This window comes from Microtus pennsylvanicus, chromosome 17 (assembly GCF_037038515.1).
Source record: "Microtus pennsylvanicus isolate mMicPen1 chromosome 17, mMicPen1.hap1, whole genome shotgun sequence".
Taxonomy (NCBI): domain Eukaryota; kingdom Metazoa; phylum Chordata; class Mammalia; order Rodentia; family Cricetidae; genus Microtus; species Microtus pennsylvanicus.
In genome coordinates, this window is record NC_134595.1 from 37,970,733 (window position 1) to 37,986,024 (window position 15,292).

The 15,292-nt window shown below is 43.3% G+C and overlaps 1 protein-coding gene across 3 annotated transcripts in view; it reads right to left on the reverse strand.

Moving 5' to 3' along the window:
* Positions 1-15,292, reverse strand: part of Nhej1 (non-homologous end joining factor 1) — a 95,532-nt gene that overhangs the window by 67,219 nt on the left and 13,021 nt on the right. For all 3 annotated transcript variants that reach the window (XM_075951714.1, XM_075951712.1, XM_075951713.1), the window contains 2 exons: positions 12,532-12,670; positions 11,653-11,711 (listed from right to left, as the gene is read on the reverse strand). In XM_075951714.1, the coding sequence (XP_075807829.1) occupies positions 11,653-11,711; positions 12,532-12,670 (198 nt within the window). The remainder of the gene's footprint in view (positions 1-11,652; positions 11,712-12,531; positions 12,671-15,292) is intronic.

A 15,292-nucleotide genomic window follows, 5' to 3' on the forward strand; every position in this document is an offset into this window, starting at 1 on the left:
GACAGGAGGACCAATGGAACCAAACAGAAGACCCGATATTAATCCACACACCTTTGAACACCTGATTTTTGACAATAAAGCAAAAAATATCAAATGGAAAAAAGAAAGCATGTTTAACAAATGGTGCTGGCATAACTTGATATCAACATGTAGAAGAATGAAAATAGATCCATATCTGTTGCCATGCACAAAACTCAAGTCCAAATGAATCAAAGAACTCAACATAAAGCCAACAACACTGAACCTCATAGAAGAGATAGAGAAGGAGAGAAAGAGAAAAGAGAGGAAGGGAGGTGGGAGAAAGAGCTGGGCTAGGAAAGAATTACATGGATCGAAAGGCCTTACCTGGGGGTTGAGATGGCTCAGTGGGTAAGAGTACTTTCTGTGCAAGCAGGAAGACCTGAGTTTAAATCTCCATCACCATGGAAAGGGCAGACAGGGAAAAGCTACTCCTGGAACCTCACTGGTCCTCCTGCCCAGCAAAAATAGAAAGGTCTAACATCTTTAACCTGACTTTTGTTAGTTCGTTTAGGAACGAAAACATTTAAATCCACTTACTACATGGAAGTTATGCTCTTCCAATAACTGAAACATCCTCAGAGGTTGTTTGCCCTGGGAAATTGAATATACACTGAGAATGCTACTTGTTAAAACCAAAAGGTAAAAAGTAGCAAAGCTTTAGGGAGAGTCCATATACTTTGTATGAAATAGAAATGTGTATTACACTGTATCAATCTTTCCCATGATGCTATATACATAGATAGTTATTCTTTGGTTTATCTTTTCTGTTAGTACATGCCCTCCAGACACACAAAGTAAGTTTTTGTATATAAGAGTATTAAATTAAACAGTCTCACCCTGCTCTCCCTTTAACCTCTCAAAGGAATACTGCCACTTCCACTAACGGCTCCTTTTTTATTTTAGTTAGTTCTGTTATTTGAGACAAGGCCTCATAATGTAGCCAAGGTTAGCCTCAAGTTCATGGCAATCTTCCTGTCTCAGCTCTTCCCATTGCCAGAATTATAGACATGAGCTACCATACCTGGATAACTAATAGTTCCTTTGTTCTTTTTAATTTTTACAATTACAATTATCTGTGTATGTGTACGCATACATGGGCATGTGTATGCTACAGTACATGTGAGGTCAGAGAACGACTTGTGGGAGGGGTTCTCTCCTTCCATGCGGATTCCATGTGGTTCTTGGGAATCAAACTCAGGTTGTCAGTCTTGGCAACAGTGTCTTTCCCTGCTGAGTCGTGCGACCAACCCAGCCCTCGACCTTTTCTTCTTTAAATCAGCGTCTCCAAGTGATGTCCCATCCCTACCCTTACCTACACTGGATCAGAAGGGGCTCTGGGAGTAAAGAGTCTAAGAGGCAAATGTACAACATCAAAATGGCTCAGACTTTAAGTGTAAAATTAACTGGACCAGCAGAAGCAGGTGGATCTCTGTGAGCTCCAAGCCAGCCTGGTCTACAGAGGGAGTTCCAGGACAGCCAAGACTACACAAAGAAACCCAGTTTTGAAAATAAATAAATAAACTAAATGGACCAAATGAGCCCTTGAAGGAATCCCTTAAGCCGTCATAGATAATGCTGAGTGTCCATTTGACAAGACCTAGAATGACCTAGAAGACAAACCTCTGGGTATGTTAATTTGTCAGCTCAGCTTCTGCAAATTTGAGCAGTATCACACTATGGGCTGGAGTTCTGGAATGAATAAAAAGGAGAAATCACCCAGGTGGTGGTGGTGCCCACCTTTAATCCCAGCATTAGGGAGGCGGAAATGAAGTGATAGGTATGGCTAGGTGGAGAGAGGAAATTTTACAGAAATCTGCCAGTTTCCAAGCTAAATAAAATATGCTTAAAAAAGAGTTTGAACAGAAATACCCTCTCTGAATGGACAATGAGGGTATCGTCAGGCATGGGATACACTCTATAAGTTATTGGTTAAGGAGGCCTCAGAGACACATAGAACAACACAGGTCATCGCCATCACTCTTGGTTGTCCACCACAAATAGATTATAAGACCCGATTACTAAAGACACCACTCTCTTTGGATGCAGGGCATAAAGAGATCAACCTTGAACTGATCAGGAACTTGTTCCCTAATGACTAGTTCACATTGTATCAGAAGGCACTACGCAGGTGCTGGGGGAGAAAAGACACCAAAGGTTTTTAACTAGACCCTGCATGCTATCCAATACCAACCACCCTAGCAAGCTACAGCTACTGGTGCAGTAGTGGCATGATGGTTATGGGGCAACTAGCCACTTCATGGGGAACTCTGAGCTAGAACTAGCCAGCTGAGTGCTCCTCTGTTCCTGAGGTAGCAGCAGAGATGCCCGTAAGGAGGCCAGTGATAACAGCAGTGACATTATGGTTCCTTATGAGGGAATGGACAGAGGGTGTAAGAGAGCAAACACCAAAGGGGACATCAAGGTTTTAAGATAATGAAGTTTCCACTAACTTAAATAGGAAGGTGTTTGGTTCTTGGAAATGCAACTCGGGATGTAAGACTAGGAATTTAGTTTAGGACATACAGAATATAAAATGTCTATCTTATTTCCAGAGAAATACTGATTATACTAATTAATTTGTTATGTGCATTTGCTTTAGGAGTTCTTCAGGTTTGTTTTGAGACAGAGTCTTACTGAGTAGTCTAGGCTGGCTTTGAGCTCACTTTATAGCCCAGGCTGATTTCAAACTCCCTGTCACCCTCTTGCCTTTAGCCCCTTGAGTGCTAGGACTATAGCATGTACCACCATGCCAGGCTCTCACTCGGAAATACCGAGCAAACAGTTTAGAGTTGTCGAGGAAGGCCCATCAGAGAATACTTAAAGCCATGAGACCAGTCAAGATGAATGAGAGTAAGGAGAAAAGATAGGAAAACCAAGGACAGAAGTTTTAGAGATGGTTCTGTGGTTATGAGCACTGGTTGCTCTTCTAGAGAAGACTTGAGTTCAATTCCCAGCACCCACATGGCACTCACAACTGCCTGCAACTCTACTCCCAGGAGATCTGACACCCTCACAAGACATATATGAAGGAAAATGCCAATGCATATTGAATAAATAAATATAAAGTAATTTTTAAAAAAAGAAGAAAGAAAACCAAGGACTGAGTCCTTAGGTACTCCAACAGTTCAGCAAGTGATTGGCAGAAGTTTGTGAGGAGAAACAAACAATGAGGTGGTGAGAAAGAGAGGAGAGGGTTGTAATGTAGAAACCATACTAGAACCGGGTGATCGTGGCGCACACCTTTAATCCCAGCACTGGGGAGGCAGAGCTAGGTGGATCGCTGTGAGTTCAAGGCCAGCCTGGTCTACAAAGTGAATTCTAGGACTGACTCCATAGCTACTGAGAAACCCTGGCTCGATAAAGAAGGAAGGAAGGAAGGAAGGAAGGAAGGAAGGAAGGAAGGAAGGAAGGAAGGAAGGAAGGAAGGAAGGAAGGAAGACCATATTAGAAAAGAATTTGAGCAGTGTCCCTGCCATATCCCTGTAATTCCAACCTTTGGGAGTCTAATGGAGGAATATAATGAGTTTGAGGCCAATTTAGCCTCTTAGTGAGACTGCCTGAAAAAAAAAAACTGTGAGGAAAAAGACTTACAAAGTACCATACAGGAAAAATCTAAATGGAGGGGTAGCTAACTCAATTTCCATTGTCTCCCTTCTTGCTCTCTGGATCCTCCCATATGACAAATGTTCTGGCACAGGGCATAGGAAGAGCACTATTATGCCTGAAAGAAGATCAGGCTGAGGGAAGGAAAAATCGTCACAGAAGACCCACAAAGGGATAATGCACACATAGGGCTTGGAACATTGAACAGAACATGAGAAGAAAATACTAGTCAAATGGAATGAGATGTGTACACGTGGGACGCTGTTGATGCTTCCGTGTACAAGTGCAGGGCACAAGGATAAAGCCAAGGAGGACCAGGATGAAGTGGCATGAATGGTCTTGTCTAGAGAACAAGGAGTTTGAACTTTATCCTATAGGCCATTATAAACCACTATGAACCACTACAGGATAGTAAACAAGAGAGCAGGACAATCAGGTTCTTCAAAGAGACTGTTCTGATAAACATAAATTCAACTGCTGAGTAGAAAGGGGAAGATGGAAAGACAGGTATGGAGGCTGCTGCAGGGTCAAAGCAAAAAAGGTAATCTTTATCTAAGGCAACAGAAGCTAGACTAGAGGAAACCAGAATCCATGATAGCTGGTGAGTCACAATTGGATGCAAAGACCAAGAGGAACATAGGAATACAGGTGAATCCCTAGTTTCTAGCTTAGAAAACTGATATTCAACACAATGCCCATCAAAATCCCAGCAAAATTCTTCAAAGACCTCAAAGAATGGTACTCAATTTCATTTGGAAAAGCAAAAAACCCAGGATAGCCAAAACAATCCTGTGCAATAATTCTGGAGGCACCACAATCCCTGACTTCAAACTCTACTACAGAGCTACAGTACTGAAAACAGCCTGGTATTGGCATAAGAACAGACAGGAGGACCAATGGAACCAAATAGAAGACCCAGATATCAATCCATATATCTTTGAACACCTGATCTTTGATAAAGAAGCAAAAAAATATCAAATGGAAAAAAGAAAGCATATTTAACAAGTGGTGCTGGCATAACTGGATATCAACATGTAGAAGAATGAAAATAGACCCATATCTATCACCATGCATAAAACTCAAGTCCAAATGAATCAAAGAACTCAACATAAAGCCAACTACACTGAACCTCATAGAAGAGATAGTGGGAAGTACACTTGAATGCATTGGCACAAGAGACCACTTCCTAAATATAATCCCAGCAGCACAGACACTGAGAGAAACAATTAATAAATGGGACCTCCTGAAACTGAAAAGCTTCTGTAAAGCAAAGGACATGATCAACAAGACAAAATGAGAGCCTACAGAATGGGGAAAGATCTTCACTAACCCCACATCAGATAGAGGTCAGAACTCCAAAATATACAAAGAACTCAAGAAATTGGTCCTCAAAAGAACAAATAATCCAATTTTTAAAATGGAGTACAGACCTAAACAGAGAACTCTCAATAGAGGAATCTAAAATGGCTGAAAGACACTTAAGGAAATGTTCAACATCCTTAGTCATCAGAGAAAGGCAAATTAAAACAACTCTGAGAATCTATCTTACATCTGGAAGAATGGCCAAAATCAAAAACACTGATGACAACTTATACTGGAAAGGTTATGGAGTAAAGGAAACACTTCTGCACTGCTGATGGGAATGCAAGCTAGTACAACCCCTTTGGATGTCAATGTGGCAATTTCTCAGAAAATTAAGAAACAACCTTCCTCAAGGCCCAGTAATACCACTTTTGGGTATATATCCAAAAGATGCTCAATCGTGCCACAAGGACATGTCTCAACTATGTTCATAGCATCTTTGTTTGTCATAGCCAGAACCTGGAAACAATCTAAATGCCTCTCAACCAAAGAATGGATTAGGAAAATGTGGTACAGTTACACAATGGAGTACTACACAGCAGAAAAATATAACGACAGCTTGAATTTTGCAGGAAAATTGATGGAGCTAGAAAACATAATTTTGAGTGAGGTAACCCAGACACAGAAAGACAATTATCACATGTACTCACTCATAGGTGGTTTTTAAACATAAAGCAAAAAAAGCTAGTCTACAAACCACAATCCCAGAGAATTTAGACAACAATGTGGACACTAAGAGAGACTTACATATGGGAAGTAGAAAGTAGAAAAAGACAAGATCTCCTGAGTAAATTGGGAGCATGGGGATCCTGGGGGAGAATTGCAGTGGGAAAGGGAGAGGCAGGGAAGGGAGCAGAGAAAAATGTAGAGCTCAATAAATATCAATAAAAAATGTATAAAAAAAGAAAACTGATTGATAATGGCTCAATTTGCCAAGATAAGGGATACAACAAAAGAAATGGGTTTGGAGAAGTAGATAATTCATGTGGAACATGCATGGGATGTGATTATACTTGTGAGAAATCCATGTGGAAATATCAAGGATGCAGAAAAAAACATCAGAGCTTTTTGGTGATGTTGAGACTGGCCTCCCAGTGAGACTACCCAGACGGAAGGAGAATGGCAAATAAGACCATCTTGGATACAACCCTGGGTAGCAAAGACAAAAGGGGGGAGCTATGCAAAGAAAATGAGAAGAACACTGTGGATGTATGTAACAGGATAACAGTTTTCAGGTTGCGAGTCTCCCCAAGTCTTCCCAGTGCCTTTGACATAAACTCAAGCTTAGGAAGAGCAGCAGTGGGTATCTTCATTATATAAGTAATGCTCTAGAATGAGGCTGGAACCAGACTATGCTATGGCTACATTTAGGATGCCTAGTCAGATCAATGTTAATGATCACCCCCAAACTTCATGGCTAACATTTTACACCGAGGAGAGTATTTAAATGTTCTGAGAGACTCAGAATACGGCCACGGGAGCCATTGGTATGCTGGGTATCCTTGAGTAAAATCTAAGGAGAGAACTGCAAAATCTCTATCTCTGTTAAGGGCCCCCACCCAGGGAAAGCCAATTTTGTGCAGCTGCCCAGGTTTTGGTGTCCAGGGCTGATTTCTAGCCAGAGGTTGCCAGCTGCAGAGGGCGGGGCTCTATTTTGGGCTGCCTGCTGTCCCTGAGCCTGGCCGAGTCTGGTTTGAGCAGCATGCAGCCCCAGTGACTCACACACCCATGCAAACCGCCTGTGGCTCAGTGGCATAGCCTCAGAAAACCAACCACAGGCCAGCTCCCTCCTCACCCCATTACACTGGGATAAATAAATAAAGATCCTGCCAGCAGCCGCACAGGCTGATAGCAACCAGATGGAGAGAGAAAGGCATGGACAGGGCCAGGGAAAGGAACTCCCTCCAGCAGAACAGCCTGCAAGGGGCTGCACCAGCCCGATCACTCTAAGTGTTGTCTTTAACATAGTCCTAGTGCCATGTAGAACAGTCTCCAATTCCTTGGCTTTTCTTCCACTCCTAAAGGTGCCTCTCAGCCTCTAGTCTTGGGTAATGGTGTACTTGGGGGATCTTAGCCTATCTAAGGATTACCCAACAAACACCATACCCAACCCTGAACTATCAACATTACTGGGTGAGTTCCAAGATGTCAAAGATATTTAACCATTGGATGAGGGTTACTTCCCCATATTTGATCTTTTTGTTTAATTCTTCTCTTCAGAAACTCTGATTTAGTCAGGTACACACCTTTAACCCCAGTACTCAGGAGGCAGAAGCAGGTAGATCTCTGTGAGTTCCAAGTCAGCCTGAGCCACATAGCAAATTTTCCCTTTAGTTGGGTCATTAGCGATATTGGTGTTCATAGGTTCTCGGAAAGTGAAAATTTAGAGGTTGATTTCTCATTGTTGTATTTCTCTGTTTGATTGTGTTTGTTTTGTTTTTTGAGACAGTGTCTCTATTTAGCCCTGTCTGGCCTGCAAGGAGCCATGGAGACCTCCCTTGAACTCAGAGATCTGCCTACTTCTGCCTCCTAAGTGCTGCGGTTAAAGGTGTGTACCTGGCTAAATAAGGGTTTATGAAGGGAAGAATTAAGCAAAAGATCAAATATAGGGAAGTAACCCCCATCCAGTGGTTAAATAATCTTCTCTAGCTTCAGTATCCCAGAACTCTCTCTGCCCTCCCGCCTCTATGAATCTAAGGCCTTTTGCCTAGCAGTATTTCCAATGGGAATAGAAGTGGCCCCAGGCCCTGACCGCAAGGCCGTTGACACTAGCCTGGCCTTCTTGCCTGTTCATCCCAAACTGTCGTCTGGGTTTGTTTATTTTCTATTGAATGTTGTTTATTTTGATGGCACATCCTTTTCAGTCCAGTCTCGGGTGACCTCCTGACCCTTTTATGTCCTGTTTATAGGACCCTGGGCAAGCACAGTAACTGAAAAGATGCTATAGCTCCACAGCCCAGTATCAAACCTTCCCATTCTAGCAGCTATACAGGACACTCTGAAGATAGAACAGGCACCCCAGAGGTCACAAAAATTCTCATCACCCAAGTGGTCATGGTTCCCTTGACTGGTGTGTACAGCCAGTTAGACTAGTGAGATACATACAGCAGGGATGGATGGGGACGGCCTTAAGCATACAGACTTCAGCCCCTTAACTGCTGGGGCTCATTTCCTTATCTTCAAAATAGAAAATCTGAGACTGGTGAGGTGGCCCAGAGAGCAAAAGAGGTTGCCAGCAAACCTGATGACCTCGACCCTCAGAACCCACACGGTGGAAGGAGAGAAATGGTTCCTACAAATCCTCTGACACCCCCCCCCCCACACACACACTTTCTCTCTGGTCTCCTGGGATCTGAGTGGATCACAGTCAAGTCTCACAGAATTAAAAACATAAAAGGAAAAAATCTGGGAGTCGGGAGACTATAGCCTCCTGGTTTTGTTTTTTGTTTGTTTGTTTGTTTGTTTGTTTCAAGACAGGGTTTCTCTGTGTATTCTTGACTTTCCCCGGAACTCACTCTGTAGACCAGACTGGCCTTGAACTCAGAGACCCACCTGCCTCTCCTTCCCCAGTGTTGGGATTAACACCACCACCCAGGGCCTTCTGTTTTTCAAAAGTGTGATGTTTAAGAATAGTATTTATTTGTTTGTTTGTGTGTTTAATTGTGTGTGTGTGTGTGTGTGTGTGTGTGTGTGTGTGTAGGTCAGAGGATAGTTTGCAGGAGTTGGTTCTCTCCTACCCTGAGGGTCCTACTTTGAATGTAGGTTATCGGGTTTACAACCGCATCAAGTGCTTTCTTTACTCACTAAGCCATCTCTCTGACCCTTCATTATTTATTATTTTATATTTTATTTTTTTTTAACAGCAGGTTCTCACTATGTAGCTAGGACTAACCTTAAACCCACAAAGCAGCCCAGGCTTGCCTCTAACTCATGGTCCTACCTTAGCTTCCCAAGGACTGGGATTTCAGCTTTGTGGTACACACACACACACACACACACACACACACACCAACACCCTATGGGCACCTGATTCTACATGCTTTCTCTTACCATTCTACAGGGCTTTCTCCCCCATGACAGCATGAAAAAGATGAGCCTTCAATTTTACAAATGAGACGGTAGTGGTTCTGAGGGAAGCAATTTGTTCCAGACTATAAAATAAACCTTGAGAATCACAGACTTCCTCAAATACAACTCTAATAAGCAACACTGCATCCTTGAGACACACTGCCACAATTTTCACAAGATCCCCTTGGCACAAATGAATTAAAATATTCAAAAAACATATTAAGACTCTACTACTAGCCACTACCATCCATGTGAAGGATATAGAAATGCATTCATCCAGTCCTTGATCTCAGAAATGTTCACAGGTCAGTGCAGAGGAGAGCTACAGTCTTGCAGACAACACATAAACAGTAAGTGGCAGCAGAGACAGAATTTTAGTAGCATTTTAATAGCAGGGGAGGATTATGCCTACAAGGAAGGTCTAGAAAAGCCTCCCAAGAAACTGAAGCTAATGCTTAAAAAGATAAATAGAACCAGGCAGTGGTGGCACACACCTTTAATCCCAACCCAGGGGAGGCTGAGGCAGGTGGATCTCTGTGAGTTCAAGGCTGGCTTGGTCTATAGAGCGAGTTCCAGGACAGCTAAAGCTACACAGAGAAACCCTGTCTCAAACAACCAAAAGAAAGAACAGGGTAGATAAGGAGAAGGTACTATGCATTCCCAACAAAGGGAGAATGTATGCAAAGACACAGGCAAGCGAAAATAGCATTTGGGAAAAGTCAAAGTCATTCCATACAGCTGGCACAGAAAGCACATAGAATGTGTAGAAGCTAAGCTGAAAAAGTATGAGGCAGGGGAATTAGCTTTGTACAGTTTCACTAAGTAACTGAGGGAAGGAATTAGCATGTCACCGTTAGACTACATCAACCTCTTTTCAAGTTCAAATTAATAGAGAGAAAAAGTCACTGAGAGAAAGGTGGCCTTGAGAATCACTCACAAGTTCTGGTTTAATAATCTTTTTCCCCCAACAAAAACTAACACCTGGGGCCAGCAAGATGGTTCACTGGGTAAAAGCTTTTGCCTCCTCAGGCAGTGGTGGCACACGCCTTTAATCCCAGCACTTGGGAGGTAGAGACAGATGGATCTCTGTGAGTTCTAGGACAACCTGGTCTACAGAGTGAGTTCCAGAACAGTCAAGGCCAAGAAACCCTGTCTCAAAAACAAACAAACAAACAAACAAACAAAAGCACTTGTCACACAATCCCAGGAAACATGTGTCCCCACTTATGTACACCATTCACACATACATATAGTAATAAATAAAATACATAAACAGGCAGTGGTGACACACGCCTTTAATCCCAGGACTCAGGAGGCAGAGGCAGGCGGATCTCTATGAGTTCGAGGCCAGCCTGGTCTACAAGAGCTAATTCCAGGACAGGCTCCAAAGCCACAGAGAAACCCTGTCTCGAAAAACAAACAAAAAAAACAGAAAAACAAACAAACGAACAAGCAAATAAAACACGCGTGACTCCTCCTCCTGCAGAGTATGAGTGCTCCAGTACAAGGATGGAGAACCCACATCACACTTTTTTTCTCTGAGCGTTAAGACTCTGGGTGTGAGAGCTTAGGCATGGTTCAGAGGAAGACCTGAAAGTTCTCAACCAAGAACACTTGCTTTATGCCTCTCCCTGTGGAAAATGCTAACTTTCCCCTTCAGGAAAGGTATGAGACATAGACTTTGTCCATGAAAAGTTTATAATTAGTTTAAATGGCAAAACATAAAAGTGAACAATCCATATATAATATTATAAAAGCATTGTCTGCTTTCAGCATAAAGTAACAACGTGGGTAACTGATACGTATAAATTTAAAATGGAGCAACAATACCAAGGTACTACCCACATAACCAACAAGTTCCAGAAGAGTCGAGAAGGGAAAGACCAATATTGACTGGTATTATCAAAGGTCACTATTATTAATACTCCCACTGTTTGGCATTCAGTTAATATTTCTTTTGGCTAAGCTCAATCCTTAGAAGGGAAACCTAGGCAGAAGCTTCTGACAGGCCACAATTATCTACTCCCCATTCATTCCTGTGCCAGTCCCCTTGTATAAACACTGTGATTTTCCACAGCCTGGTGTGCCCACAAGACAGTCCCCAAATGGTAGCCCTGGGCTTTTTACACCTTCCTCTATCGCTGGATGCTAAAGAGACCAGACAACGAACAAATGACCACCCTTCTACACAATTCAGATCTCAACAACAGAAGTTAATACTGGCCAACCCACCTTCCCAACATTAAAGAATTTTAAATGACATATCACATGCCATCTTAACAGTGATGTTGAGGAGGAAAAGCCCACTTTTGCCTTTTCACTTCTGTCCCCACCTTCTCTACACACATCTCAAGCTTCATCAAACTTTCCACAGGCAACTTTTTCAGGCAAAGGGCTTTCCAACCACACAAGCCACGTAACGCCCAAAATGCAGGTTGCCACCCAGGCACTCTGCCCAAACTTGAAGAATAAGAGAAGGAGGAGGAGGAGGAGGAGGAGGAGGAGGAGGAGGAGGAGGAGGAGGAGGAGGAGGAGGAGGAGGAGGAGGAGGAGGAGGAGGAGGAGGAGGAGGAGGAGGAGAAAGAATAAATACCTTACCTCTACCATAAACTGTTCCAAGAAAGAATGTTCTTCAAATGGCTCTGTCTTCAATCGACCTGTAATTAAGAAGAGATAAAGGAAACATGAGCCTAAGGGTGGGCTTCATAACTATCAGATGATAGGGAAGAGAACCCAGGACTTCTAGGAAAAGAAGCCAGAGACCTGACACCCACAGAGCCCTAGGTCAGAGAGAGAAAGGGTTGAGGGTATGAGGACAGACAGAAGGAGAAACTGGGGTGATTAGCAACAATGGTTCAGCAGGAGCGTTTGCTCTAGATTTTCCTGCTGCAATGACAAAGGCTGTGTAGAGCTTTTATTCTGAAACTGGAGCTATAGCGGTTCCTTGGCTCTGGAGCTCACATTGTGCTAACACAATGTTGAAGAGCTATTGGCCCTTTCTGAAGTCTTTTCTCCCCACTGTCTAGGACATGTCTGGACCTGGCTATGGCTTCTGCTGGCTACATGGGCCTCAGCCAGGTACCTGAGGCAGGTAGAAGGGACATCCAGTATTAAGTCCCCAGCTGCTACAGTTCCTAGCACCTATCCTTGGAGAGAAAATTTTTTTGTTGTTTGGGGTTTTTGTTTTGTTTTGAGACAGGGTCTAATGAAGCCCAGGCTAACTCTGAACTTACTGTGTAGCCAAGGAAACTCCCACCTCCTGCTCCTACCTCAAGTGCTGGGACCATCTGTGCATACACCAGCACTCCCATTTATGCAGTTCTAAGGATCAGTCCCAGCAGCTAGCATATGCTAAGCAAGCACCCCACCAATTGATCAACACCCTAGCTCCAGAAGTATTTTTAATGCAAATTATACTCCCCTTTTCTAAGACCCTTAGACTACTACTCCCCACCCAGTCCTCCAATGCCCTCTTACTTCGGCTCAGCACAGCCCCACTCTCCTGGTAGCCCTGGATCTCTAGGTCCTTCATCCGAAGCAATGCTGCTAGCTCCCTCCCGTGACACTGCAAAGCCAGGCTCACACCCATCAGAGGACGAATCAAATGCTGAGAGACCTTTGATGAAGAAGTATCAATTAGTCAACAATTGCTTGTAAAGTACTCCCAAATGCTGCACTAGTTACTAGAAGAAAAATACTCTCAGGAATAGACATTTTCACAGAAACTTACAAATTCATAGACAAGCAATTCATTTACATGAACATAATACAAATACAATAGTTAAACTTACATATTAAAGAAACTTAGGGATTTTTTTGTGGCCCAGATATGGAATGGGAAGAATAAACCAAGAATAGGAATAGACAGAAAAGTTACAGTTTGAATTTAAAGAAAAAGATATATGGGCTGGAGAGATCATTCAGTGCTTAAGAAGACATGGGTTCAAAAACAAAAAAAAAAGAAGATATGGGTTCTATTTCCAGCACCCACTTGACAGCTCACAACTCTGCAACTCCAGATCAGGGGATCATATGCTTTCTATCGGCTTCCACAGGCCCTGCGTGCACACGATACACAGACATACATGAAGGCAAAACACTCATGCACATACAAAATAAAAGTCTTAAATAAACAAATGAGCCAGGTGGTGGTGGCGGCGCACACCTTTAATCCCAGCACTCAGGAGGCAAAGGCGGGTGGATCTCTGTGAGTTCGAGGCCAGCCTGGTCTACAAGAGCAAGTTCCAGGACAGGCTCCAAAACCACAGAGAAACCCTGTCTCGAAAAAAACAAAAGAAAGAAAGAAAGAAAGAAAGAAAGAAAGAAAGAAAGAAAGAAAGAAAGAAAGAAAGAAAGAAAGAAAGGGATGTAGTTGAGAAGAGGTACAGGCTGACTTAATTCTTTATAGAAGATAGGAGCAGATGAGGGAGGGTGACTTGATTGGGGGAGGGGGAGGGAAATGGGAGGCGGTTGCGGGGAGGAAGCAGAAATCCTTAATAAATAAATAAATTAAAAAAAAAAGATAAGAGCAGAAGATTCAAGGCATCCTCAAGAAAGGGGTGTGGTTAAGACAGCACATCAACAGGAGGGAAAACCAACAGAAAGTGGAAAACAGTGAAATCTGATCTAGATAAGAGCCATTTCAGGGCTGGTAAGAGGCCAGAGTTTCAACCTATCACCACATACAGCAGAATTTAAAGTTACTGTTAAAAAAAAAAAAAAAAAAAAGCCGGGCGGTGGTGGCGCACGCCTTTAATCCCAGCACTCGGGAGGCAGAGGCAGGCGGATCTCTGTGAGTTCGAGACCAGCCTGGTCTACAGAGCTAGTTCCAGGACAGGCTCCAAAGCCACAGAGAAACCCTGTCTCGAAAAACCAAAAAAAAAAAAAAAAAAAAAAAAAAAGCAAGCCAGTTACCAGCCCACTTCACAGAGTGCAGTTACACATACAATAACGTATGGTCACACAGAAGCACTTAAGTCACCTAAGCAAGGTGTCCACTAGCCTATGGCTAGAGGAAGCCATCAGCTTCTTTTGCTTCCACCAAGGGCATGAACTAAAGGAGACACTGAGCAAAAGAGATGCCCTAGATCAGAGGGTCAGCAAGCTTTTCTCGGCAAAGGCCAGATAGTCAATATTTTCAGCTTTGTGGCCCGCGGAGTCTCTGCTGCAACTACTCAACTTTGCTGTTGCGGCACGCGCAAGCAGCCACAGACAATATGTAAACAAATGAGGTGGCTGTGCTCCAATATAACTCTACAAAAGCAGGCAGCAGGCCAGGCTTAGCCTGCTGACCACGGTATGCTCACCCCTGAATAGATCTAAAAAGGGAACATTTTAGACAAGGTTCCCCAACATGGGCTTGAAATACGAAGCAGGTATACAAGCATCCCATCTGAGGCACCAGGCAGACTCACCTGGGTTAGAACCCCAAAAAATGATTCCCCAGATGCCTATGTTTTTGCTTCCCATTAAGTCTAGAGAAAACTAAAAGTGCAGCTTGTGTCCCTATGTTTCTCTTAAAGATGAGTCAAAAGAGAAAAAGGGCTGGATGTGGGAGTATGGGTAGGCAGATAAGAGCGGCAGATTCGTAGGTATCCGGCACAGGGTAGAAGGCCAGAGTCAAGTCCAGCTATAGACAGTTTTTATTTTTATTTTATTTTTTTGTCACTGGCACATCCCAACCTGGTTCTGTTGCCCATCCTAAGTCCTGGCCGGGCGGTGGTGGCGCACGCCTTTAATCCCAGCACTTGGGAGGCAGAGGCAGGCGGATCTCTGTGAGTTCGAGACCAGCCTGGTCTACAAGAGCTAGTTCCAGGACAGGCTCCAAAACCACAGAGAAACCCTGTCTCGAAAAACAAAAAAAAACAAAAAAAAAAACAAAAAAAAACCATCCTAAGTCCTCAGGAAGGACTTAGGCCTCCAAAAAGTACCGCTCAGAACTCCTGGCTTTAAGCCATATCCTGGGCCTGTGAGAGTGCTCAGCAAGCTGCCAAGCTTGATGACCAGAACTCAGTCTCCCAGACCCACATGGTAGAAGGAGAGCTCATTCCTGCAAGCTGCCCTCTGACCTCCACATGTACACTGCAGCACTCGTGCAGACACATGATGATTAACTCAAAACAGTAACTAAAAAAAAAAATAAGATGGCCTAGGCTCAACTCTGTGTCCTAGGAATTATTTTGATAAGTTTGGTCCTGGTCAAGGTAGATTAGAAAAACAGGCAAATAATTGTATGAAA